This window comes from Adiantum capillus-veneris, chromosome 3, assembly GCF_014529385.1.
Source record: "Adiantum capillus-veneris isolate H3 chromosome 3, ASM1452938v2, whole genome shotgun sequence".
Taxonomy (NCBI): Eukaryota; Viridiplantae; Streptophyta; class Polypodiopsida; order Polypodiales; family Pteridaceae; genus Adiantum; species Adiantum capillus-veneris.
Genome location: NC_140933.1, coordinates 3618668 through 3644729, shown reverse-complemented (window position 1 = coordinate 3644729; position 26062 = coordinate 3618668). Strand labels below are relative to the sequence as shown.

The following is a 26062-nucleotide window of genomic DNA, read 5'->3' as shown; positions in this document are numbered from 1 at the left end:
TTCCCCAAGCATGGCATAGAGGAGATCCTTTGTGGTGAGCTTACTCTTCTTGGATTTCGACCAAGGTAGCGCTAGGAGGCTCATGGCGGGTGTTCTTTTGAGGACAAGCGCAGTACGCATGCCCTTGCTCGCAGCGCTTGAAACAACGGTTATTCTTGCAATAACGCTCAAGCTCTTCAGGAGAAAGTTTGTTTTTGCCTTTGTAAACTCCCTTCTCCTTAGCTTTTTTGTTATTGGAATTTCCCTTAGGAGACTTTTGGACATTGTCCTTCCCCTTAGGCTCATTGGAACCCTTGTTTTCTGTGGGCTTAAGATTTCTCTTAGCCCCTGTTTGGAAATTGGTTCGAGAAGCCACCATAGGATGGTGTATGACCGCAAATATAGTACATGGCCTTTGGGAGTTTAACATACTCCGTCATTTCTTTAGTTAAGCCCACACCACATTGTTGTTTTTGCTCTCCAAAATCCATCTTTTGAAAGACAGTGGCTTTGAGATGTAAGTCCCAAAACTTGTCTACATATTTGTGAATGTATTTGTATGGAGAGAGCTTCAAGCTTCGCCATTTGGTGAGTACTTTGTCTTTGGCATCGGTGGCCAAAAACTGCTTCATATGGAAGCTCTAAAAGCTTTCCATGTTTGTGGAGCTTCATCATTTGCCCATAGGCTAGACCACCATTGCCTGGCGGACTTTTGAAAGTGCATGGCTACATGGTGTAGCTTAGAGGACTCCGTGAAGCCCTCATCTCCAAACACCGCATTGAATTGTTGGATGAAAGCCAAGACTTTGTCCGTAGCACCAAAGGTGCCATCGTAGGTAAGGAAAGAGATGCTCTTTCCTCCATCTTTGAACTTCTTGAGCTTGGATGATCTCTTCCACGCAGCATAGGATTTCCTATGGCCTCTTCTTTTTGATGGTTCAAAAGTTGCACCATCGCTTTCTTCAGAAGGTGAAGAATTTGAGGAAGATGGAGAAGAGGGTGACCTCTTTCTCGTCTTTTTCTTGCCTTGGTCCCTTTGTCCGCAACATCACTTTCTTCATAAGAGGAAGAGGATGAAGAAGATGGAGAAGAGGGTGACCTCTTTTTCGCCTTTTTCTTCTCTTGTTTTTTGTCATCCCTCTTTGAATTATGGTGTGGAGAAATTTGTGATGGTCTTCTTCGTTTAGGAGGTGATGGAGAGCATTTTGCTCGTTGTCTTTGTGGAGCCATCTCTACCGAGGTGACAGGAGACTCACTTTTTTCTCGTTCCTTTGGTGGGGGCTCTTGAGTTCTCCTTTGGGAAGAAGATGCATCATATTAGTATCTCTCTTAACTAAAATACCCAACTTAGGGTTGAGGTATATAAGCCAAACCCTTGTAACCTTGAGATAGACCATTTGATGCCTTCAAGCTAAATTAAATTATGAGAAATGACCAAAAGAGCCCTCAAGATCTTGGAAATTCTTGAAATACCCTTGTAATTTGATAAATTCTCAAAATACCCCCTTAAGTTTGAACTAAAATCCCCAATATGCCCTTGAAATTTACCAATCCACCCTTGCAATGATAGCAAACATGGCAAAAATTATAATCATTTACAAGTTTCTAAGAAACTCACGCTATGATGGCAATTTGAGCATGTCAAAATGTCGGGCTTAAGAGATAGAAATAACTCGAGTACGTGCCAACGATTTGATAAAAAGAAAGAAAGGGACAAATCAACAAGGATTCTGCGGTGAAAGAGAACAAACACGAAGGGAAAAGGGGGGGGGGGGGGATGTAGGAGTTGGAGGAGCCAAAAATAATAATTTTTAAAGTTAATGTGCGACTACACTGCGTCTACAAGTCACCGTGGCAACTCGTGGGGTAAGCTTCGCTCCTGAGGTAGATCTCCACTACACTCAAGTTCAAATTCGTTAAGCCTTTTGGGCGAAATGAAGGCAACCAACTTTCTTGAGGAGGAATCGTGAGAGATTCCTCATAATAAGTCAAAAGAGCTATGAGTATGTTGCATATGCAAATGCCAACATTATTTGGCTATGTGGGATTAGGTCTCCCCAATCTTGGAAAAATGAATAGCCTCTCAAAACTTATGAATTGTTCAAGTGAAAGTTGAGTTTAGGAAATCTAGGAAGGTGGAAAAGTCAAAAGACTTTTTGTGTCCATATAAAAAGGGTGGCCGACTTACTTTACATTGGTGCATTTGTGTTTCTTCTCCTTTATTTTTCCTTTAGCGTTTTCTTGTCTTTAAATTGTCCTTTCACTATGCAGGCAGTGAATTTTTTTTTGGAAAGCCATTAGGAATACCTTATAAATTGTGGGCGATAATCTTTAGCTAACAACTTTGTAAATATGTGTCTATGCTTTTCTATATTATCTAATACTATTCATTTGTGTGTAGGGGTGCACACGACGAGTGCCACTTGAATAAAATAATTTACTGCACACTAATGAATAGTATTAGTTAGATAACATCCACCTCAAACAAAATGCCACCGTGGCATTTTGAAGAGGTATGCGACGACAGCGATGGTGCAACGTGACACCTGCAAGGCAAAGCCGACGGCTTGCACCCGCGTCCGTGCGAAAGAGGAACAACGAGGCGACCACAGAGAGAGAGAGAGAGAGAGAGAGAGAGAGAGAGAGAGAGAGAGAGAGCCGCCTTCCCTTACCTTAGACAACTCTGGAAGCTGCTTAAAAAAGCAGCTTCTATTTAATTTTAAAAAAACAACTTCTACATGTATTTACTTGCTCTTTCAATTTTCAATTTTCAATTGAAACCCTTGCTGAATCTCCAACTGCCCAAAAAAACTCAAACTCAACGTGTGGCTGCCCTATTTATCTTTGTGAATTTAGGGAATTTTGAAAATTTGCAGGCTATTAGAATTTCCACAAGGGCAATTTTCCCATTAAATTCAGTCCGCACTTGCTGAGCTCAACAAAGCGGGGTTTACGAATTTGAAAGACTGCGGGCAGTGAAAGGGAAGGATGATGTATGGGAGCTACAACGATGGCATGGCTCACGATCACATGCAACGACGACAGCAGGGCCTCGGCCTCCCCGTCCCAGATCACGCGGCTTATGATGCAGACGGTAACTATGTGTGGGGCAAAAATTCCCTTTTTGAGAACCCTTCTTTGCAGCACTCGCTAGCTGAATGGAAAGCACAATTGAATTGCTCCTTTGCTAGGTCGGCGCTCAAGGAGACCCGTTCATAGGCGCACCGTAGATCATACCTCTACTGCTATTCGCTACATTCAGGTGAATTTCACCTTCCCAGGAGTACTTTCGCCTTGACAGTACTACAATAGCCTTTGCAGTTGATTCATGACATCTTTGAATGCGCATCGTTGCAAGCAGCTTTTCTTATTAAATTTCCTTTTCAGGCTCGCATGTGGCAGCGGGACTGGAGAGATTCAACTGTATTGCAGCCCACCCCTGCTTCATCCATAGATGTACTTCTTATGCTATATCTGCTTTGTTCCATGAGTTACTTCGCCAAAATTTGCCACAATTGTATGAGCAACTCTACATTGCTTAGGTTTAGGACATTTTTAATGTCTCAGATAAGCAGAGCTATGTGTTTGTGCTCTAGTTGGTTCTCTTTATGTGCATTATCTCTGTGCATTTTTTTTGCTCCACAAGGAGAAGCACACGGTCTTCCTTTTCATGGTAATGCATCAATAGACAAAAGCTGATGCCAAAATGATCATGTGGCATTCAAACCTTTCAACAACGTTATACTGGGCATTGAGAAATGTACCAAATTTTATGGTGGACTGCACAGAATGAACATCTGTAGAGTGCATCCTTGATACTTCATCTCAATCTTGTTTGTTATTATTAACTTCCGTGATGTCAGCTAATCAAATCATCATAGCATCTGTTCTGGGCATACTGTGGTGCCTCTCATGTGTGTATGGTGGGGGAAGCTTTTAATGGCTGTAGTATGCTGTATGGAGGATAGTTGGCTAGTGAGTGTTCTTAATGGTGTAGAGGGGTCCATATGATAGATGCTGTATGAGGTGTGTATGCAGGTGGTGTGTATGTATATGGCGAGCTAGGAGGTGTGCTTTTGGGCGTTCTTTGGAGATACCTGTGCTACCTTAATAAGAAAATGGCGTCGTCATCTACATAGGATATTCTGCCTTCTTTTCCGAATGCAAAGAAGCTGGATAAGACCAGCTGTTGCGTATGGAAAACCAAGGTCAAGACCATCCTAACCTTTTCTCAAGCTTTGGCTATGGCTCAATGATTTCCAGCATCAGTCCAAAAAGCCAGAGGACAATGAGGTTGGGCACACATTAGCACGGTTGTATGCATTCATTCTTGAGTTGCAGTTGAGTAATTGGGCAGAGGGTAGGGTGTACGAGCAAAGGGCCAGGCCGGTTTCAGGAGGGGTTTCTCCACTCTTGATCATATTCTGACACTCAGAGCCATCATTGAGGAGGGCAGGTGACATGGTAGACGGATTTATTGTAGCTTTGTGGATTTCCGCAAAGCATTGACATGGTACCGAGAGCTCGATTGATGCGCAGACTGCAGGAGATGGGGGTGCCCATAGTGTTGATTTGGGGGATAATGGCTCTATACAGATCAATGATGGGACATGTATGCACTCCGGAGGGGATATCTAATTTAGTTCACTCCAGCATTGGGGTGAAACAGGGTTCCCCATTGTCTCCTACTCTATTTGGTATGTATGTTGATGAGGTGTCCGATTACATTGACAGAGAGGGTGATAGAGGTGCCCAGCTGGCAGGGACGTGGATCCCATTGTTGTGATATGCTGGTGAGATTGTGTTGATCTCTGACTCACCAGAGGGTATGCAACAATAGTTGGATGCATTACACAAATTTGCAGAGGATAGTGGATTGTCTGTAAACCTTGGTAAAACCAAGGTTATGGTGTTTAACACCACACCACAGTGGATCAGGAGATCAGCACCGACTTTCACATATGGTCAAGAGATTGTAGAGTATACAGATGCATACACTTACCTTGGGGTTGTCTTCATTGGGCCGAGGTTTTCTTTGGGGAGAGCAACAAAGACTAGATTAACTAGAGCTTTTGTGGCCTTGAGAGGCTTGGAGAGAATGTGTTCACAGGTTCAGTTCAAGGAACCTCATACAAAGTTATGGCTCTTTGATACCTTAGTAGCCTCAGCTATGTTGTATGGGGTGCAGACATGGGGACCTTCTGTAGGCCAGGATGGTTGGAGACGTTTGGAGAGGCCCTTGGTATCTATGATCTCTCGACTAATCAAAGCTAAGGCCTCCGTACCCCACGCTATCATTCGAGCAGAGCTAGCTGCCCCTCCTATGGAGATTGAGGCGCTTACTAGGTCAGTCTCCTTTGTGTACAACTTGTGGGATACTACGAGAGACAGATATGCTAGACTGGCCCTTGAGTCTTCTAGACATTAGCTCTTCAAGGGGGCACTTCATGCTGGTATGCACAGATGACATCATGGTTTCAGATCACCATAGACAGTTTCAGGTTGCCCCCTTTCCAGTACTCTCTTCAGGTATCCGCGATGTCTCTTACACGGGTGGAGATTACTAGACTCATTTGTCAGGACCTGATCCAGCTGGATACCAGGGGGACATGGATAGAGCCACCACAGAAGTTGGGCACGAAGATGGCTTTCTATAGAGAGCATCTTCTCCACCTCACATGAGATGGGTTTGTGATTCGACCCAGCTACATGGACACATATGTCTCATGGTTTGCGGTGTGCCATTGGTCAGATACGCATATCCTCACATCAGTAGGAGATTGAGACTGGTAGATTTAGAGGGATACCAGCAGATAGCAGGATATGCCGCTTATGCCAGTTAGAGCGAGAGACAGAGCTACATTACATGTCATTGCACAGTGTACTACGAGATACGGGGCCGTTTCCATTGCTTATTTAGAGAGGATTTCGGTCCTTTCTCTAGGGTCATGAGTTATGAGGATCAGAGATGTCTTGGGCTATATCTACTTGAGTTACAGAGATATGGACACTTTACTGGGAAGGATAAAGAGAGACAGTCCCAAAGACAGATTACAGATTTCTTTTCACTACATATGGGACAGCCAGAGGAGCAGTCATCATTGCAGAGCTCGGCCCACACTCATTTGGCCACTACTGGCACTCTCATCGACCGAGCACTTGTCACGCGACACATCCAACCCTATGTGTTCGTGGACAAGCTACAGCATGACCAGGGTTCAATTCAGTCCAGTCAGTCTAGATTAGAAGTGATCTGGCACTTTTGTGAGTCTATTCGTAGACCGTGCATGCCTAGTCACTTAGTGTAGATGCATATCCTCTGGTTGCACATAGCATGATCATCAGTATTCCCATCAGAATCCATCAGATTCCATCATGGGATTTTTCCAATGCATTTAGCTTATTTTCCCTATTTTTGGTATTTTCACTTATTATTTTTAAGTGACTTCCCAACAAAAGTAGGTAGGGCAATTTTGCTAAGTTAATATATAAGCAAACCCAAGTTAGCACTAAATGGCAGAAGAGGCAGCAGGAGCACATGCTCAACAGGCACCTTCTCAGCAAAACCCCAGCAGTACCCCCAGCGTTTTGGTTTGCCATCGCCAGAGTCCACCTCTGCCTGGCGTTCAGTCCTTGACCGCAGCAGATCCCTATCCTCTAGCGTTTCTGGATCGCCATCAAGCCTTGCAGATTTGCTTATCAGCACTCAGCCCTAGCGTTTTTCTAGACCATCGCCAGCAGTACCAGGTTTTCAGCATTTTTACTAACGCTAGAGAAAGCAGCAGAGTTTTTGGTTTTTCAGCCATGAATGCATCAGAACAGCAGCGTTTTCAGCCCTATTGGACAACAGACAATTCAGCCTAGAAGCATTGCAGAAGAACCCCCATTTTCAGCCATAAAAACGCAGCCAAAACAGTCAGTTTCAGCCACCGAAACAGTCCCGAAATCAGCAGATAGAAGACCATAGATTTCAGCCCTAACTCGTCGTCATCACCGTCGTCGTCATCGGCATAGTCCAAGTTGCATCAGTCCATTGCATACGCATTGTACCACTTTGTGCAATCAATAAGTAGACCACTCTCACCGACGAGAGTGGGGCCTTCGGAGGAGGGTTTTACAACGTCTCTGGTGTCGTATCTCTCTTCTCTCTCTATCTCTCAGTCTCATACACTTGCACGCACATTGTCCATTCACTTTGTTAGTGATCATAGCACTTTCCATTGAGAACGGAAGGCTCTTCCTTCCATAAGAACTAAAAGGAACCTTGAGCACAGTTCGGAGCACTCATCTTGAGCAAAGCGCAAACAATCATTCCGTTGCACCTAACATTGGTATCAGACCTTTGGCAGTGTTCTGTATCACTCAAAGAAAGAACCATAGAATTTTTTTTTTGCTTGTTGAGGTCGCACGAACCCAAGTTCGCTTGGGCGTGTCGATTCCTTATCGTGTTTTTTGAAGAGTTACAGGAATCCCAAGAAAGAAGGGCTTGTCCAGCCTCCGCTTGCGTCTCTTTTCACTCATTGACATCGGACCGTGCACTTAGCGGCCGGCCAATCGACGTGAGGTGGGAAAAAGCAACCTTGGTGTGAGCGCAAGGCCGCCAAGGGGTGCGCCCGCAGAAAGGAGTAGAACTCGGGTGAAGAGAAGATCCTTCTCAAACGCGGTTTGCAAGCGAAAGAACCTCAAGAACCTCAAGAACCCAAGAACCAAGAACCCCAAGAACCCAAGTTCCTCGTGAACTTAAGAACCCAAGACCCCAAGAACCACAAGTACCCACGATTGCAGAATGGTCATCACTCGAAGCGGAATGGATACTTCGCTTACAGGTGATGAGCATGAGAGAGGTGAAGAAGAATTTTCCCCACCAAGAGGTTTTTCCGACCCTCCCCCTTTCTCATCTACGACAAGGATTGCGCTAACTCCTATGGAGGAGTTGGACGGGGAAAGAAAAGCAGAAATAGAGCGTGAACACAAAGAAAGAATGGTAGCCATAGAGTGTAACTACACAAAAAGAATGGCAGCCATAGATTGCGAGAACAAAGCAATAAGGCAAGAGATGTTGCGACTCCTTTCTCGAATGCAGGCACAGATGCAACAGGATCGGGAAAAGGAGACTCTCATTCTCTTCTTCTCCAAAGCATGATACACAGGATCTGCATGATTGTGTGAAGCATGGTGATGATTTGATTGACAATGATTTGCATGATGATGATTTGAATGACAATGATGAGCATGCTGATTTGAATGACAATGATTTGCATGATGATTTGGATGATGATGACAAGCATGATGATTTGCATGATCAAGATGTGATTTCTCACAAGCATGATGAGTTGCATGAAGATGATGTGATTGTTCACAAGGATGATGTGTTAGTGGATGCTTTTTCTAGCGAAGCTAACCTCGTTGTAGATTCGATCAATCACGAAGAATCGATCTTGGCCTTCGAGTCGAGGTTCAAAGAACCCCCACAGAAAGATTCGACCCTTCAAGAAGAAGCGATCTTAGCTCTCGAGCCTTGTTCCAAAGAACTCTCACAGGAAGTATTATGTGTTCGCATGATTGATACGCACGCATTGTTCGAATGTTTCATTCGTGATCGTTTCTTGTATTTTAGTCAGCATCGTTATGTGATCCCTTCCCCTAGGCATGATATATTGTATGTTGAGCACGTTTTACTCATGGATGAGCACGAATGTATGCGGATTTTTCATGAAAAGCTGAAAAGTATGCATTCAAGAAAGTCACATTCCATGTCTCTTCCTTGGCATGACACAGTTTTCGAAAGAGCACACGAAAGTGTGAGCACCAAGCATAGGCACTTCCGTTGTGAATTGCCACAGTTGATTGCTCTAGATCACAAGAGAAAGATTCGATCTCATTGTTTGCATATGTTTGATGAACCGGTTGTCACTCCGTCTCTATGTTCATCTACCTTGCATTCACAGTTTTTAGCGAAGCCAAGATTTTTTCCACTCACTTTACATGGAATAGGTTTTTATGTTGGAAGTGGTTTCAGCAGCCTCGGAGATTCTTGAAGAAGGAAGAAGCATGACTATCGACGAAGTTGAAGCATCGAAGGAGCCACAAAATACTTTGAGTTGCTTTCGGTGCGGCCCAAAGAAGCAAGCATTGCAGACCTTTATGAAGTTCAAATACCGCACGACCCACACATCAGAGTGGGCCGGCGAAGAGTCCCTTCTAGGATTCCGGATGCTGTTGGCGGTCTCCCTCGATGCCATACAGTTTGGTACCAATACCTCACTTTGAAAAGGAGGGGATGTCACGTGACACATCCAACCCTATGTGTTCGTGGACAAGCTACAACATGACCAAGGTTCAGTTCAATCCAGTCAGTCTAGATTAGAAGTGATCTGGCACTTTTTTGAGTCTATTCGTAGACCGTGCATGCCCAGTCACTTAGTGTAGATGCGTATCCTCTGGTTGCACACAGCATGATCATCAGTATTCCCATCAGAATCCATCAGATTCCATCAGGGGATTTTTCCAGTGCATTTAGCTTATTTTCCCTATTTTTGTTATTTTCACTTATTATTTTTAAGTGACTTCCCAACAAAAGTAGGTAGGGCAATTTTGCTAAGTTAATATATAAGCAAACCCAAGTTAGCACTAAATGGCAGAAGAGGCAGCAGGAGCACATGCTCAACAGGCACCTTCTCAGCAGAACCCCAACAGTACCCCCAGCGTTTTGGTTTGCCATCTCCAGACTCCACCTCTACCTGGTGTTTTCAGCAGTCCTTGATCGCAGCAGATTCCTATCCTCTAGCGTTTCTGGATCGCCATCAAGCCTTGCAGGTTTGCTTATTAGCATTTTTACTAACGCTAGAGAAAGCAGCAGCGTTTTTGGTTTTTCAGCCATGAATGCATTAGAACAGCAGCGTTTTCAGCCCTATTGGACAACAGACAATTCAGCCTAGAAGCATTGCAGAAGAACCCCCATTTTCAGCCATAAAAACGCAGCAAGAACAGTCATTTTTAGCCACCGAAACAGTCTCGAAATTCAGCAGATAGAAGACCATAGATTTCAGCCCTAAGTCGTCGTCATCACCGTCGTCGTCATCACCGTCGTCGTCATCGGCATAGTCCAAGTTGCATCAGTCCATTGCATATGCATTGTACCACTTTGTGCAATCAATAAGTAGACCACTCTCGCCGACGAGAGTGGGGCCTTTGGAGGAGGGTTTTACAACGTCTCTGGTGTCGTATCTCTCTATCTCTCTCTATCTCTCAGTCTCATACACTTGCACGCACATTGTCCATTCACTTTGTTAGTGATCATAGCACTTTCCATTGAGAACGGAAGGCTCTTCCTTCCATAAGAACTAAAAGGAACCTTGAGCACAGTTCGGAGCACTCATCTTGAGCAAAGCGCAAACAATCATTCCGCTGCACCTAACAACACTGGAGCTACAGAGATTCAGATGGCCACGATCGAGGAGAGAGGCTACATAGCAGAGGATTCGAGCCATACTCTCGATATTCAGAGTGCAGATGAGGATGGGTTCTAGTAGTAGTATCTAGTTCTTTTGTACCCAGACATCGTATTAGATTCACCATTTTGTAACAGATTGGTCTCATAGGTCATTTTGGCCTTTTGAGGCCGTTAATATAACATTTATTTCATTTCTATGGCTCAATGATTTCCAGCATTAGTGACGACGAGATTCTAGGTGGGAGGTAACGACGTTTGAGTCTCCACTTTTCTTATGTTCAACCCATGCAACAAGGTTTAAAAGAGGTTTGCAAAGAGGAGCATGCACATGGCCTTGTGTGTCAAAGTTGACAATGTGGAAGCGTAGAGCAATGGGGAGAATACACAAGAGAGAGAAAGAGAGAGAGGGAGTGCTGAACCAACCAACTTGACAATACAAATGGGGCAAGGTGGTGTTTATATACTAGTCCGGGGCCCTTAAGTACCCCCTAAGTAAATTGCCCTACCCAAGACTTTGATAAATATCTAAAAAGGATACCTAAAGCCAAAATAAATATTTGGGAAATTCACTTGAGATGCTATAGCTTTAACACCCTCTTTGCAGCTCATAGTGGATAGATGTAGGAAGACCAAGTTGATGAAGAAGCCACCATGGACACCCCAACAAGGTACCTTCCACTGGATACACCTTGGTTATGTAGCCACCAATCTTTTTACTTTAGAAGAATGCAATGTTGAGCACTGTTTACCTCATAGAAATTTGAACTATAGACCACACTACGTCCAAGAATCCCCATTCGTGAACTGTGAACACATCACGTTTAAACTTCAAACATCCCTAAATAATGAATTTTGAAACACATCCTGTCCATAATCTGGCCGACAAAGATGGATTGTCTGTAGCACATCCATAGTGTTTTGTATACGTCGCACATTCCTAGATAATGAATTTTGAAACACATCCGTTTGTGATCGGGTCAACAATGATGGATTGTCTGTAGCACATCCATAGTGTTTTGTATACATCGCGTTGGTTCCTTGCTAGATGCATGTGCCTTTGAACTCCAACCCATGGGTTTAAATACCGATAACTTGAACTCCAACACATGGGTCCAGGTCATTTGTAGGGATCTTCTTTTGCTTCTCTCTGTTGCCCACAAGCCTCTCCTTGGCTGAAGCTAGTTGCGGAAACCGCCAACTGACTAGAAATCTAGTGTCGTGGCCATTGTGCCCGCCACCATGTGTGCCATGCCAATCTCTTCTGTCAAATCTTTATCTCCGTTATCTCTATCTAGCTTCCCTTTGCCTTTGTCCTCTTGTGAGTTCCCGCTTTTGCCTTTGGCTTCGCATTCCTGAGCCAAACAAAGCGTCTTCTTGTGTTTATAACAACGGCTCTCGGACTCATGGGTACCAAGGTAGCTAATGGAGCACTGGTCTTGTCATCCTCGTCGAGCATGCCTTTGGCTTTGTTCTTTTGTGAGATTTGAACCTTGCCTTGGGCGTAACAATTCCGAGGCAAATGGATTGCTAGATCCCTTGGGAACTTAGTACGTGCCAAGGCCGCTAATCGGGTATTGGTTAATACACTTTCCATAGCCATTAGTTGATCTTGGTTCGCTTTTTGTCAATGGGTCAAGGCCCGTGCCTCCGAAGTACTTGGGGTTTTCCATCAAGAGTTCGAATCTCTCCAAAAAGGACTTTCCCTGCCTAGTTGTACACCCCCCTTGGGTAGCATTGCAAAACATTGGCCTAGAGGGTTGCTCAAACAGGCTGTAACATTTAGCAAATCAAAATGCACCTCTATGGCAAGCCTAGAAATGGTAACTTTTTGGAATTCTCCTGGCAATGTCTCAGAATGTAGACGGACAGATACAACGATCTCCTTTGACACTTTCTTGTGTTTCAAAACGCTCTAGTGGAAGAGCTCCAATCGTGGGTTTCCTTGGCCTTTCTGTTGTAGCCCTTTGGGCATCTCAAAACGCAGCCATGGGAGCTTGTTTCTGGCTTACCAAACCGCTACCAAAACTTGTCGACAATTGGCTTCTGTGCCGATGTCACGTGCACATTTAACCCTATGTGCATGTGGACAAGCTATCTCAGGTCTAGGGTTAAGGTGAGCCTAGGAAGTGTTTTGGCACCTTTGTGAGCCCGTGCGCAGGCCGTGAATGTCGAGACACTTAAGAGTAATTGCATATCATCTGATTGCACACCCAATACCGCCCAACATATGCATTGTCCAAGCAGAAGGTCTAAATCCCGGCCAGTTTTGGGACAAAACATTTTACAGAGAATTGGGCATTTTTATTATTTAAATTTACCAATTTCCAGGGTCGTGGGCTGTAGGGATGACTGCTCGACCCAGCTTTCAACAGCTATATAAGCAGATAGGGGGTGCTCATTATTAGCAGAAGAAGCTGAGGCCACTTGCAGTGCAACTTTTGAGCAAGACCGGCAGAAGACTCTTTAGCATTTTCACCCAACAAAAGCAGCCATCGTTTTTGGATCCTAGTTCCACTAGCGTTTTCTGTAGCAGTTTCCCCCAGTGTTTCCTCAAGTAGCAGATTAGCCTGGCGTTTTCAGCTACAGATCAGGCCTAGCGTTTTCTAGATTCCCGACGCCAGATCAGCCAAGACTATTAGCGTTTTCAGTTTTCAGCACTTAGCCCTTGCAGATTTAGCCCATAGCCTCGCAGATCTCACCTACGCGCAACAGATCCTCGCCGTACTATCGAGTCAGACAACGTTTACAGTTTCAGCCCGCTGTTTTTAGATTTCAGCATCTGTGTTTTCAACGCACCGTCGTCGAGTCGTGGTCATCACCATCCTCACCAACACAGTGTTAGTATCCAGCAGGTAGTCAGCGTTTTGCAGATTTCAGCATTTCAGCCCTAGCGTTTTCAGTTTTCAGCCCGTTCTCGTCATCGTCATCATTGTCGTCGACATCTTGCCAGAAAAATGCCTTTTCTGTCCTTGTCCTCCCCGAGAAGAAGATTTAGAGTGCTTTTTGGACGTGTAAGCTTCATCAGTGGAGGGTTTCTTTGTGGGAGGCACGAAGGTTTTGCTACAGCATTGCCCTTGGCTGAAAACTGTTTGCCTTGGGACCCTCTCTTGTTACTATTAAATCCATCAGAATCTCCCTTCGATAGATTACTGGCTACTCTCGCATTCTCAATCAACTGCACCATATTCATGACAACTGTCTTTGTGTAGTATTGCTTGATTTTCTTGGGCAATCCGCAATAGTACTTCTCAATTTGTTATGACAATGGTACAAACCTATAGGAGGTTACTGGCAACAGTGCTGCCCATAACTGTTTATTGTACTCTTCCAGATTCGCACACTGGTTAGCATTCAACTCGTACCATTCTCACATCACATCCACTTCACAAGTGTTTGTAAGCCATGCAGGTGCAAAAAGCTGTTTGAATTGGACCCACGTTGTTGGGGCTTGACCCTTATTCAACAATGTGGTCCACCATTGAAGGGCATTTCCCTTTCAAGAAAGTGGAAGCCTTGCGTATCTTCGAAGACTCTGTGAAGTTCCCTCCGGCATAAGCTGCATCAAACTATTGTATGAAGGTCAAAGCCTTCAGTTGATCCTCAGTTCTCCTGAACTTCACTCACTGCCCACCTTCCTTGTAATCCTTAGGTTGACTCAAAGGAGTCACATTGTCATAAACTGGTGCTCGCAAAATTGGTGCTCCACGAGCACTCGCATCACCTGTTTTACCTGTCATATTTCCATTTTGGGTATATGGTTGCGGACAAACCAGCCATACCAAATTGTGTTCCAGGTATTCAAAATTGACTGTAGGCACATTGAAAACCTGGTTGGACACCTATATTCCCATACATAGGGTTACCCATGCCTGTTTGCATTGTCCCAAACACGTTCCCTAGCATATAACCTGTGGAAGGTCCAGCCATAGATTGAAATAGTGAACCACCTTCAAAATAACCAAGATATGAAGTAGGTAAGGGAAAGGTCTGATGCATAGCCTATTCATTACTCCTTTGATCATTCACAAAGGGTTCCTGTCCAAGTCAAGCAAATTGCTTTGGATCAATGGACACCGCTGGTTGCTCAACCACATGGGCTTTCCCTCGAGCATCACGACGATTCACGAGTCCTCTGTGCATTGGAAATCTCCTTTTCCTGCAATGACTCAGTCATGCCCTGCGTCGAAGCCTATAAATTCTGCGTAGGAGCTTGCAAGAACTCCTGCATCCTTGGGTTGTTAGCCAACTACTGAAACATTTCCATGCAACTACGCAATTGAGCTCTGAACAACCTGTCCTCTTCTTGAAGAGTTGAAGGAACTTTCTCTATGCCATGTGAGGAAGATCCCTCTTTAGGAACTTGATCTCTCTTCTGTGCCATAATGACAAGCTCTGCGTGGCTTTCACCGAGAACAATCCACACTGCACATTTTGGAGAAAAGTGACTATCCCGTCGGTGGAACCATATAACCGGCCTGTACACTGTAGAGGGTGGTACTAATTCAATTACCTGTTAACTTTACACAGAGCAGTGAGAAGAAAAGAGAGAGAGAGAGAGAGATGCGTCCAACGACTAGAATGTCACTACGCACACACATACGGACACGGTGTAGGCCCCAAAGACTGGCACCCCTTTCGGTATTTCTTTATTCAATTGAAAATAGACGCCCCAAACACGTAGATCAAAGTCTCACAAAGCTGTCCAAACCTGGTAAGGGTTGAAATTGTAGGTTTCTGACCCAATTTCGGCAGCATAATGGCGCCAAAACCTCTGTAGGTCAAAAGCACGTCTAGGATGGTTTCCCTCGCAATTTAGGAGCTTTTTGGTGAGCTGTAACAAAATTTCAGCGTGTTGTAATTCCTTGTTTTGCCACTGTTAGGTGCCCAAAACATTGTACACGCATCTTAAGGCGGCCCCCCGGTGTTTCCTTGCAGTTTAGGTGCAAAACCCTAAACTTGCAAAAAAAACACAGCAGGATGTAATTCTATGTTTTTAGCGGAGCTAACACGTCTACGCAAGTCCCTAGGGCTCTCGCACGCAATGGGACAGTCCCCATGGAGTTTGGATGAGTACTCACGCGAGAAAACTCTTCAAATTTGCATTTCGTGATGGAACTGTGCGTATGTGTGGGGGATTAGCAATTAGCTTAATCCGGTTCCTGTTCAGAAAGCTCTTGTCTTGGCAAACGTGCATAAAACCCTCAGAATTTTACATAATCATCTAGTTTTCCCAACTAGTGGGGCATTACCATATGTGCAAAGGGGAGAGAGAGATGCACGAGAGAAAATCATTGCGCTACATGAGACAAGGGAGAAGGCAAGCTTTCCATTAAAGCTCTGATCACTTGCACCCACTACTCACACACACATTGTAATAAAAAATCAGCCTCCCCTTCAGTTTTGGGTGCCCCCTCTTGGGATGAGAGCCTCTGGAAGTGTGTGTTAACTTGCCGGTTGCTCTCCTATAGTCTACTGCCATGTGTCTAGTTTGCGCCTTTGGCTTAATTTCCTAGCTCCCACCAACTTATAAAGTTGTAAATGACTTGGCGAGTGGCCCAAATTCCAACATGCGCACACATGCTTCCATACTCATCAGAATTCAGTGCTAATTGGCCCGACCAATCCCAAACTAACCAACGTAGACTCCCGATGTGAGAAACTTGTTCGGCCGCAACCGTTTCACAATGGCCATGCAATGGCCACTTGCACCTTTTCAAGGGTTCCGGGGAAAACAAGTAAAAACCAAAAAATTAAAAATATGTAGTACATATTTAAAGAAGGCAACATGAAAAATACACGTTTTGGTGACAATCCTACTGTGAAAGTTTGAATGCAAGGAATGAAGCTTGGCTGTGCCATGACATAGTCCACTATGGTGGCCCCATGCTTGTGTGGGAAACAAGTAAACCCAGCTGCAACGGGAGATTGCTGTAGGCCATTAAGTATGGCCAAACCATGTGAGGCCCCCATTTCCATAAGATATTTCCCATATTCGGTGTACTCATTGTGTGACCGTCTGCCAAGCCCCATATTGTTGGTATCTAGCTCTCTTAGTATCTCATTTGAGGTATCATAAAAAGTTTTTTGCTGATTTCTTGTCCCCAAGAGAATGATGTCACCATCTTGGGAGAACTCCCATATATCCTTGTCTAATATAGAGAAAGGGATTGTCCTCTAGGTGTAGCATACATTGTTGTGCTGGGGGCAAAGTAGCATATAGCAATGTACAAGAATCTGCCTGTCTCAGCTTTCAGTCTCACCCACATGTATCTGGCTCATAGTTACACGGAACGGGAACAGGGAACGGGAACGGGGGGGGGGGGGGGGCTCCGGGACGTTTCCGGAACGGGGGGCCCTCGGGGTGGCGGAACGGGAACGGAGGCCGGAACGGTAGCCTTCAGGGAAAGGGAGAGGGAGAGGGAGAGAGAGCCTTGAGGGAGAGAGTGAGGTAGAGAGCTTGAGAGAGAGAGGGTTTAAATCCCTTCTTTACATAGGAGAGGATGGAAATAACACCCCCCCAAAAGTTCAAAAAACTATCCCAAACTGTCATTTTTTAAAATCTTGGTGTTCCGGAATTGCCGTTCTGCGTTCCGGTTGCCGTTCCGGCTATGCCTGGGAAGGGAACGGCGTTCCGGTCCCGTTCCTGTTTCGAGGAGCCGTCGGGCTTGGGAACGCGTTCCGGGAACGGGAGGGCCCTGTTTCGCCCGTTCCCTGTTACTACGATTTGGCTTGATAATCTCTTCGAACAATGTGCACAAGCGGCAAGAACTTCGCTCTGAGTAGGCTTGACCCTCTACCCTTGTGCTCTGATCTCGTTTCTTCTTGGCAAGTTGTCTCCCACCTATATCCAGTCACATGTGGCATAGTGTCGTGGTGCCTAGTGTGTCTCTGAGTAAAAGATGATGTCTCTCTGTAAAGCTGTCCTCAAATGCCCCTACATCAAGATGAAGTGACACATTACAATTCCATGCTGTCATCTTTAGTGTGGTCCCATAGGTCTCGCACTGTCATGCGGAGCGTTGCTCCAATATCACCACCCTTCATCTGGGTAAAAAGCAATCTTACCTTTTTCCCCTGTTGCTCTAATATCCGGCATTACCTCCTGCATATGAGCAATCTGCGAGAGCGTGAGGTCATCTCCAAGAAAGATGCCCGTCTTCTTAAGAGTTGGTCTCTTCTTCAAAAAGTCTTTCTTTGCTTCCATGGAGGGGAAATGAAGGATAAGTGCCCTTTTCTTTGAGGTTCCCCCCTTACTTCCACTTTTCTTATTGCCCAGTCTCCAAAAGCTCGTATGCATCGGCTCATTAACCCCCATTATAATCATGAGTTCTTTTACCTCTTCTTCAACATTATCGCGGTCTTTGAGGCCACAAATCCTCACGTGTAAGGCACGCACACGCCTCCTTTTCTCGTCTTCTAGTGTCAAGTTAATGATGGTGGGTGGGGGGGTTGTTTCCTTGCCTTTTCCTTCTTTGGCGATTTCGGTCCATTTCTCGGCCTCGTCCGCTTTCTGTTGGGTTTTTGTAATAACATCCACCCACGAAGTTGCCATTCCTTTGTGCTGCTCCTCGCCTTCTTTGATGGCCCGCACTTGTTCTTTAATCGTGTTGAGTTCTTCAACTACTGACGGTTGAAGCTCTCCTTGTTTGAGTGTGTGAGATGATTGCAACTATGCAAGCTCTGTCACGAGACGGGCACCACATGCCAACGAAAAAGAACAGATTGAACAGACTTTTAGCACTTCAATAACAACTAAATTGAAAGAGATGCACAACACGCGAGACGAGGAGTGGCGGAGTTCCACCCGAGAGAGCACTGACCCCAAACCTTGGCGTCCCTTTCGGTATTTCTTTATATTGCTTGAACTTAGTACAGTCCCGGTACTCGCACTCTGCACCTTCACACTGAAGCGTGCCAGAGAATGAGCCCTTTGCACATATTTAAAGGCCCTTGGCCTTGAAAAGCAGTTACATGAAAAGCAGTCAAACTCAAATGCAATTGGTCTCAAAAGCACTAGCGCCAAAAGCTGCCAGCGTGTTTTGCGGAAATCCGTACAACTGCCACGTCAGTATATCAACGCGAATTGCGGACATCCGTACAACTGCCACGCTAGCATGTCAACGCAAAATCCGAGATTCTGTACAAGCTGCCACATCATTAGTTTTTACGCTGTGTGTGTGTGTGTTGGCCCCACTTTAATTTTTAATACCTTTAGGTCACTTAAGCCCCATTGGACGGGGTCCCATAAGCTGCTGGAAATTGTCACAAACTGTTGACATGTCTTGGCCAAGGGTCTTCAACCCTAGAAGAAGTAGCATAAGAAGAAGCAGAAGCAGAAGCAACATAAGAAGCAGAAGCAATTGATGACGTGGCAAATCTGTACGGACAGCCCGGATTTTGCACTGACTGTTGACGTGGTAGACTCTACGGATTTTCGAAAATTGCGCTGACATGTTGACTTGGCAGACTGTACGGATTTTCGTGTTTTGCGTTTATTGCTAACATGGTAGTTGTACGGAATTCCGTGATTTACACTGGCAGCTTTTGGACTGGAAGCTTTTGAGTTTGAAGCTTTTCACCGTAAGTGCTTTTCAGGCCAAGGGCCTTTATATATGAGGTTAGGGCTCATTCTCTGGCATGCTTCCTTGAGAAGGTGCAGAGTCTGGAGTACCGGCTTGTACTGTGTTGATGCAATATAAAGAAACATCGAAAGCGGCGCCAAGGTTTGGGGCCAATACTCTTTGGGGTGGAATTCCGCCACTCCGTGTCGCGTGTCGTCTCTTTCTCTCTCTCAGTGCAGTTGTTATTCAAGTGCTAAAGGTTTGTTCAGTCTGTTCTTTTCTATTGGCACGTGGTGCCTGTCTGGTATTAGAGCATCAAACGTTTGCTTTTCTGAAAGCATACCGGTCCCACCAAAGAGCAGACAGAGCAAGATCGCACTTCCAAAGTTCATTGGAAATATTAGCTTCGTGCTCCGACCCGGGACTTATTAGCCACTCCCACCCTTACTTCATTGCGCATCGGGCGTGCTCTCGTCTTCACCGCTCATGTCTTACAGGACATAAGCCAAAAAGATCACTTGCAAGAGAAGGATCCAAGATTTGTTTAGAGTCATTGTTTTTCTCAAAAGCAGTGCCATGCAGATGTTGATGTCTATAGCTACCAAGCCTGCACACTTCCAAGGACTTGGCAAGCTTTCAAGAGAATTTTTACCCGAAGTTGTATGAATTCCAACATCTTCCTTTGAAGTGCAACTTCTGGTAGAGTGGGGTATCTTGAAATGCTTGCCATGGAAACCCTGGCAGATTATAACTTGAAATTTCTCGACATCGCTCAGTAGATGTCTCTTCGCGAGCTGATGACCTTGGAGGTCCGTGTGACTGCTATGTCTTTGGACTACCATCGCCCCCAGAGGACGACTGTCTGTTTAAGAGCTGATGGACCATGCTGTGGTCGGCTCCGACCTTATGGAATGAACCTAACCCAATTTTTGGTGCAGGTTTCAAGATGGAAAGTGAGTCGAGCTCGATTGATGTCGAGATTTCTTTTTAAGTTTAAAACCTGTAGGTTGGCTGTGTTCTTTAGTGGATTGACACGTCAACAGTTTGTGACAAGCTCCTTCTTGAGCAACGCAATTTCCTCATCTTGGGTCGTCACACGATCCTCAAGTGTGTGTATCGTGCTTTCTTGGGTCAACACGCCTTCTTTGAGCATCTTTATTGTGCCCAAGAGGTTGCGGTTAATCTTGTTAATGGTCTCACATATTTCTTCTTTGCATTTTTGAACAGCATCCTCGAGAGGGTCATCCTTGCCATTTTGCTTCTTCATGTTGGAGAACCGCGAAAGGAGAGGAAGAGGGAGAAAGTTCTTGAGAGAGAGAGAGAGAGATCTGCACTATGTATATAGGTGTTTCCATATTATGCATTTATGTTTATTCTACATTTTCTGCGCATAGGTGTTCCCTCATCATGCAAACATGTTTATTCCACACCTAGATATAATCGTTGCAATTCTAAAAAAATTATGAGAGTCTTTTGCACTGTTTTCGAAACTCTGATTCTGCTTCATGCAATTCTGAATTTCCCAAAAAATTCAATGCAATTCCAAGAACTTTCTACATACATGGGCCGCAAAACAAGAGGGGGGGGGGGGGGGGCTTGGGGAAGAGCGTGACGGAGAGTGCGGCGCGTTGGGAAGGGAGCTGTTCGTCATAATGGAAAATCAACTCCGTGTGTGTGTGTGTGTGTGTGTGTGTTTCACATTCTCGCTTTCGGAGGTGCCGGTGCCTATCATCCATCAACATAAAGCTCGTAAGGACCGCTATCTCTGCGTGGAGAAGGTTGCTTGCACAACCTCACTTGCCACACCAACCATCCTCCTCTTGGTGCTGCAAACTCCCTGGCAGTTGTTCGGGCGTTTCTCCCTCTGTTGGTCCAGTTGCTTTGTCAGTGCCCTGCTTGTTTCGGGTTTGTTTTCTTTTTGCTCCTTTTTTGTTCGCTTCTTTTCTCTTCTTTCCTTGTTTCTTGTTTCTTGATTGTATCTGAGAGAGAGAGAGAGAGAGAGAGAGAGAGAGAGAGAGAGAGAGAGAGAGAGAGAGAGAGAGAGAGAGAGAGAGAGAGAGAGTGTTAGGTGCAGCGGAATGAATGTTTGCGCTTTGCTCAAGATGAGTGCTCCGAACTGTGCTCAAGGTTCCTTTTGTTCTTATTGAAGGTAGAGCCTTCCGTTCTTAATGAGAGAATGCTATGATCACAAACAAAGTGAATGGACACTGTGTGTGCAAGTGTATGAGATTGAGAGATAGAGAGAGAAGACAATACGACACCAGAGACTGTTGTAAAACCCTCCTCCGAAGGCCCCACTCTCGTCGGCGAGAGTGGTCTACTTATGATTGCACAAACTGGTACAAACTGTATGCATGAGACTGATGCAAGTCTAGGCTATGTCAACGATGACGACACCGACCTAAGGACTGAAATCTGCAATCTTTTATCTGCTGTCCAAAAACGCTATGGGCTGAAATCTGGTACAATCCAAAAACACTGATTTTGGGGGCTGATTCTGATGATCTTTGTCGCTGAAATTTTGTAGGTTTAGGGCTGAAAACTGAGGTTCTAAAGGGCTGAAAACTGCTGGTCTTTCCGAGCTGAATCTGCTACTCTTTAGGGCTGAATCTTCTATGACCAAAAATGCTAGGTATGAAAATGGTTGTGCTGACGCCGGATGGCCTATAACTGCAAAAGGCTAGGTCTGTTGATGAGTCTTCTGTCGCCAGGGATCTGCAAGAGCAAAAACGCTGGTTGATCTGGTCCAAAAATGCAAGGTGGTTGCTGTGGAGCAAAAACGCTAGGGCTTGGGGTTTTGCTGAGAAGTTGCCCGTTGAGCGAGTGCTCCTACTGCCTCTTCTGTCAATTAGTGCTAGTCTAGGTTTTCTTATATACAAACTTACTCAATTTAGCCTATTTTACCTATTTTTGACATTTTTCACTTATTATTTTTCACTTACCTATTGCCCTGAAGGATTCTGTTGGATTGTGATGGGAATGCTTATGATCATGCTGTGTGCAACCAGAGGATATGCATCTACACTAAGCGATTGGGCATGCACAGTCTACGAATAGACTCACAAAAGTGCCAGATCACTTCTAATCTAGACTGACTGTACCCTGATCATGTTGTAGCTTGTCCACGGACACATAGGGTTGGATGTGTCACGTGACATCCCCTCCTTTTCAAAGTGATGTACTGGTACCGAGATGTATGGCGTCGAGGGAGATCGCCAATAGCATCCGAAATCTTGGAAGGGACTCTTCGCCGGCCCACTCTCATGTGTGGGTCGTGCGGTACTTGAAGTTCATAAAGGTCTGCAACGCTTGCTTCTTTGGGCCGCGTCGAAAGCGACAGTCTTCTGTGGCTCCTTCGATGCTTCAACTTCATCTAGAGTCATGCTTCTTTCTTCTGCAAGAATCTCCATGGCTGAAAATTCCTGAAACCACTTCCAACACAAAACCATGAACATACCTATTCCATGTAAAGGGAGTGGAAAAAATCTCGTCCTCCTCAAAGATTGTGCATGCAATGTAGATGGACAAATAGACGGAGTGCCAAACTGTTCACCACACACATGCAAACAATGAGATCGAATAGTGTTCTTCAGATCGAAATCAATCAACTGTGGCAATTCACAATGGAAATGCCGATGCTTGGTGCTCATACTTTTATGTGCTCTTTCTACAACTGTGTCATGTCAAGGAAGAGACATGGAGTGTGACTTTCTTGAATGCATACTTTTCAGCTTTTCATGAACAATCCGCATACATTCGTGCTCATTCATGACTGAAACGTGCTCAACGTACAATATGTCATGCCTAGGAAAAGGGATCACATAAAGACGCTGACTAAAATACAGGAAACGACCACGAATGAAACACTCGAACAATGCGTGCGTATCAATCATGTGAACACATAATACTTCCTGTGAGGGTTCCTTGGACCTAGGCTCGAGAGCCAAGATCGGGTCTTCGTGATTGATTGTCTCTGCAATGAGGTTAGCTTCACTAGAGAAAGTATCAACTAACACGTCATCCTTGTGAACAATCACCTCATCTTCATGCAACTCATCATGCTTGTGAGAAATCACATCTTGATCATGCAAATCATCATGCTTGTCATTGTCATCCAAATCATCATGCTTATCATTATCATTCAAATCATCATGCAAATCAGTCATTCAAATCATCATGCAAATCATGTGTGTCTTGCTTTGGAAAAGAAGAGACTGAGAGAGTCTCCTTTTCCCGAATCTCTTGCATTTGTGCCTGAACTTGAGAAAAGAGTCGCAAGAATTCTTGCATTCTTGCTTTGTTCTCGCGATCAAATCTTGCTTGACTTTCTTTTTCTTCCAAGTCGTACTGACGCTCTATGGCTGCCATTTCTTCTTCGTAGTCACGATCTATGGCTGCCATTTCATCTTCATAGGCCTTCTTCTCTTCTTCACGTTCCAACTTTCTTTTCATAAACAACTGTTTCAACTCCTCCATAGGAGTTAGCGCAATCCTTGACATAGATGGGGAAGGGGGAGGGCTGGAAAAACCTCCTGGTGGGGAAAATTCTTCTTCGCCTCTCTCATGCTCATCACCTCCAAGCGAAGTATCCATTCCGCTTCGAGTGATGACCATTATGAAGTCGTGGGTTCTTGTGGGTCTTTGGTTCTTGGTTCTTGAGGATCTTGAGGTTCTTGAGGTTTTCTTTCGCTTGCAATCTGTGTTTGAGAAGGATCTTCTCTTCACCCGAGTTCTGCTCTTTTCGCAGGCGCACCCCTTGGCGGCCTTGCGCTCACACCAAGGTTGCTTTTTTCCACCTCACGTCGATTGGCCGGCCGCTAAGTGCACGGTCTGCTCTCAATGAGTGAAAAGAGACACAAGGGGAGGCCGGACAAGCTCTTCTTTCTTGGGATTCCTGTCACTCTTCAAAAACACGATTAGGAATCGACGCGCCCAAGCGAACTTGGGTTAGTGCGACCGCAACAAGCACAAAAAAATTTCTTGTGATTCTTGTGGTTCTTTCCTTGAGTGATACAGAACACTGCCAAAGCTTTGATACCAATGTTAGGTGTAGTGGAATGAATGTTTGCGCTTTGCTCAAGATGAGTGCTCCGAACTATGCTCAAGGTTCCTTTTGTTCTTATGGACTTCCGTTCTTAATGAGAGAATGCTATGATCACAAACAAAGTGAATGGACACTGTGCGAGCAAGTGTATGAGATTGAGAGATAGAGAGAGAAGAGAATACGACACCAGAAACTGTTGTAAAACCCTCCTCCGAAAGCCCCACTCTCGTCGGCGAGAGTGGTCTACTTATGATTGCACAAACTGGTACAAACTGTATGTATGAGACTGATGCAAGTCTAGGCTATGGCGACGATGGCGACGGGGATGACGACACCGACCTAAGGGCTGAAATCTGCAATCTTTTATCTGCTGTCCAAAAACGCTATGGGCTGAAATATGGTACAATCCAAAAACACTGATTTTGGGGGCTGATTCTGATGATCTTTGTCGCTGAAATTTTGTAGGTTTACGGCTGAAAACTGAGGTTCTTAAGGGCTGAAAACTGCTGGTCTTTCCAGGCTGAATCTGCTACTCTTTAGGATTGAATCTTCTATGACCAAAAACACTAGGTATGAAAATGGTTCTGCTGTCGCCGGTTGGCCTGCAACTGCAAAACGCTATGTCTCTTGATGAGTCTTGTGTCTCGCCAAGGATCTGCAAGAGCAAAAACGCTGGCTGATCTGGTACAAAAACGCAAGGTGGTTGCTATGGAGCAAAAACGCTAGGGCTTGGGGTTTTGCTGAGAAGTTGCCTGTTGAGCGAGTGCTCCCGCTGCCTCTTCTGTCAATTAGTGCTAGTCTAGGTTTTCTTATATACAAACTTACTCAATTTGCACTACCTACTTTCCAACAAAAGTCACTTAAAAATAATAAGTGAAAAATGTCAAAAATAGGTAAAATAGGCTAAATGCACTGGAAAATTGCCCTGAAGGATTCTTATGGATTGTGATGGGAATGCTTATGATCATGTTGTGTGCAACCAGAGGATATGCATCTACACTAAGCGACTGGGCATGCATGGTCTACGAATAGACTCACAAAAGTGCCATATCACTTCTAATCTAGACTGGCTGGATTGACTGGACTGACTGAACCCTGATCATGTTGTAGCTTGTCCACGGACACATAGGGTTGGATGTGTCACGTGACACACACACACACACACACACACACACACACACACACACACACAGAGAGAGAGAGAGAGAGAGAGAGAGAGAGAGAGAGAGAGAGAGAGAGAGATTTTATGATCGTCCTCGGAGGTCAAATATGACCTATGGGACCAAAGTTACATGTGATGTAGTATGTGTATGGCTGATGAGTGACTCTCGATGCTCCAAAATTGTGGTGATGAGAGTCGCAATGGAGAGACCACACTTTGGCTAGGAGAGGAAAGTGTGTAGGTCTAAGTTATGGCTGAAAATGTGAGAGAAGTAAGTTCGGATGTGACAAAAGCTGAGCACTCTAGTAATGTGTGGTACTCAGACTCTCGAACTTGCAGTGAGCATAATGTGCACATTCGATTTGACTCTTCTCCATTGCCCCAACGCCCTATCTCGCATCGAAGGAAATGGGAGCTAAGCCGAATGGCTGCGATATTCTTGTCGCCGACAAGGGGATAGGCTCAAGCGTGTAAGTGTGAGTACAATTTCCTCTTTCAGCGAAGAACATGGTTTTGTAGTTGGGGGTGATATGGGTGGTGTAATGTATGAAGCGTGACCCACCGGATTTCTCCCAAGCCGTAATACATTGGTGTTGTAGAAAAGCTTCATTCACTTGGAAGTCAATTGAATCATCGTATAGCAAGTGTAATGCATCCCATCTCCCAATATGTCTTACATCCATCCCGTGCTCAAGATCTTGCTTTTATGCGTCTTTTGAACTTTTTTGCTTGCTTCCCATGCAATTATAGGAAGTTGATGTGAGGGGTTTTAACGCATCTTTATCATGTATTCCACAACCCTTTGCATGCCCATAACCTCAATTGGAAGACATCCCGACTCAAGTAGTAGGAGTTAATGCATC

At 45.0% G+C, this 26062-nt stretch overlaps 1 protein-coding gene across 3 annotated transcripts in view; it reads left to right on the top strand.

Moving 5' to 3' along the window:
- Window positions 1-2898: 2898 nt before the first annotated feature.
- FY (Transducin/WD40 repeat-like superfamily protein) overlaps window positions 2899-26062 on the top strand; it is a 157915-nt gene continuing 134751 nt past the window's right edge. The window contains exons 1-3 of one of the 3 annotated variants that reach the window (XM_086507646.1): window positions 2899-3073; window positions 3171-3241; window positions 3367-3435. In XM_086507646.1, coding sequence (XP_086363772.1) covers window positions 2968-3073; window positions 3171-3241; window positions 3367-3435 — 246 coding nt within the window. In that variant the 5' untranslated portion in view covers window positions 2899-2967. The remainder of the gene's footprint in view (window positions 3074-3170; window positions 3242-3366; window positions 3436-26062) is intronic. The other 2 variants (XM_086507648.1, XM_086507645.1) reach the window with 2 other exon arrangements.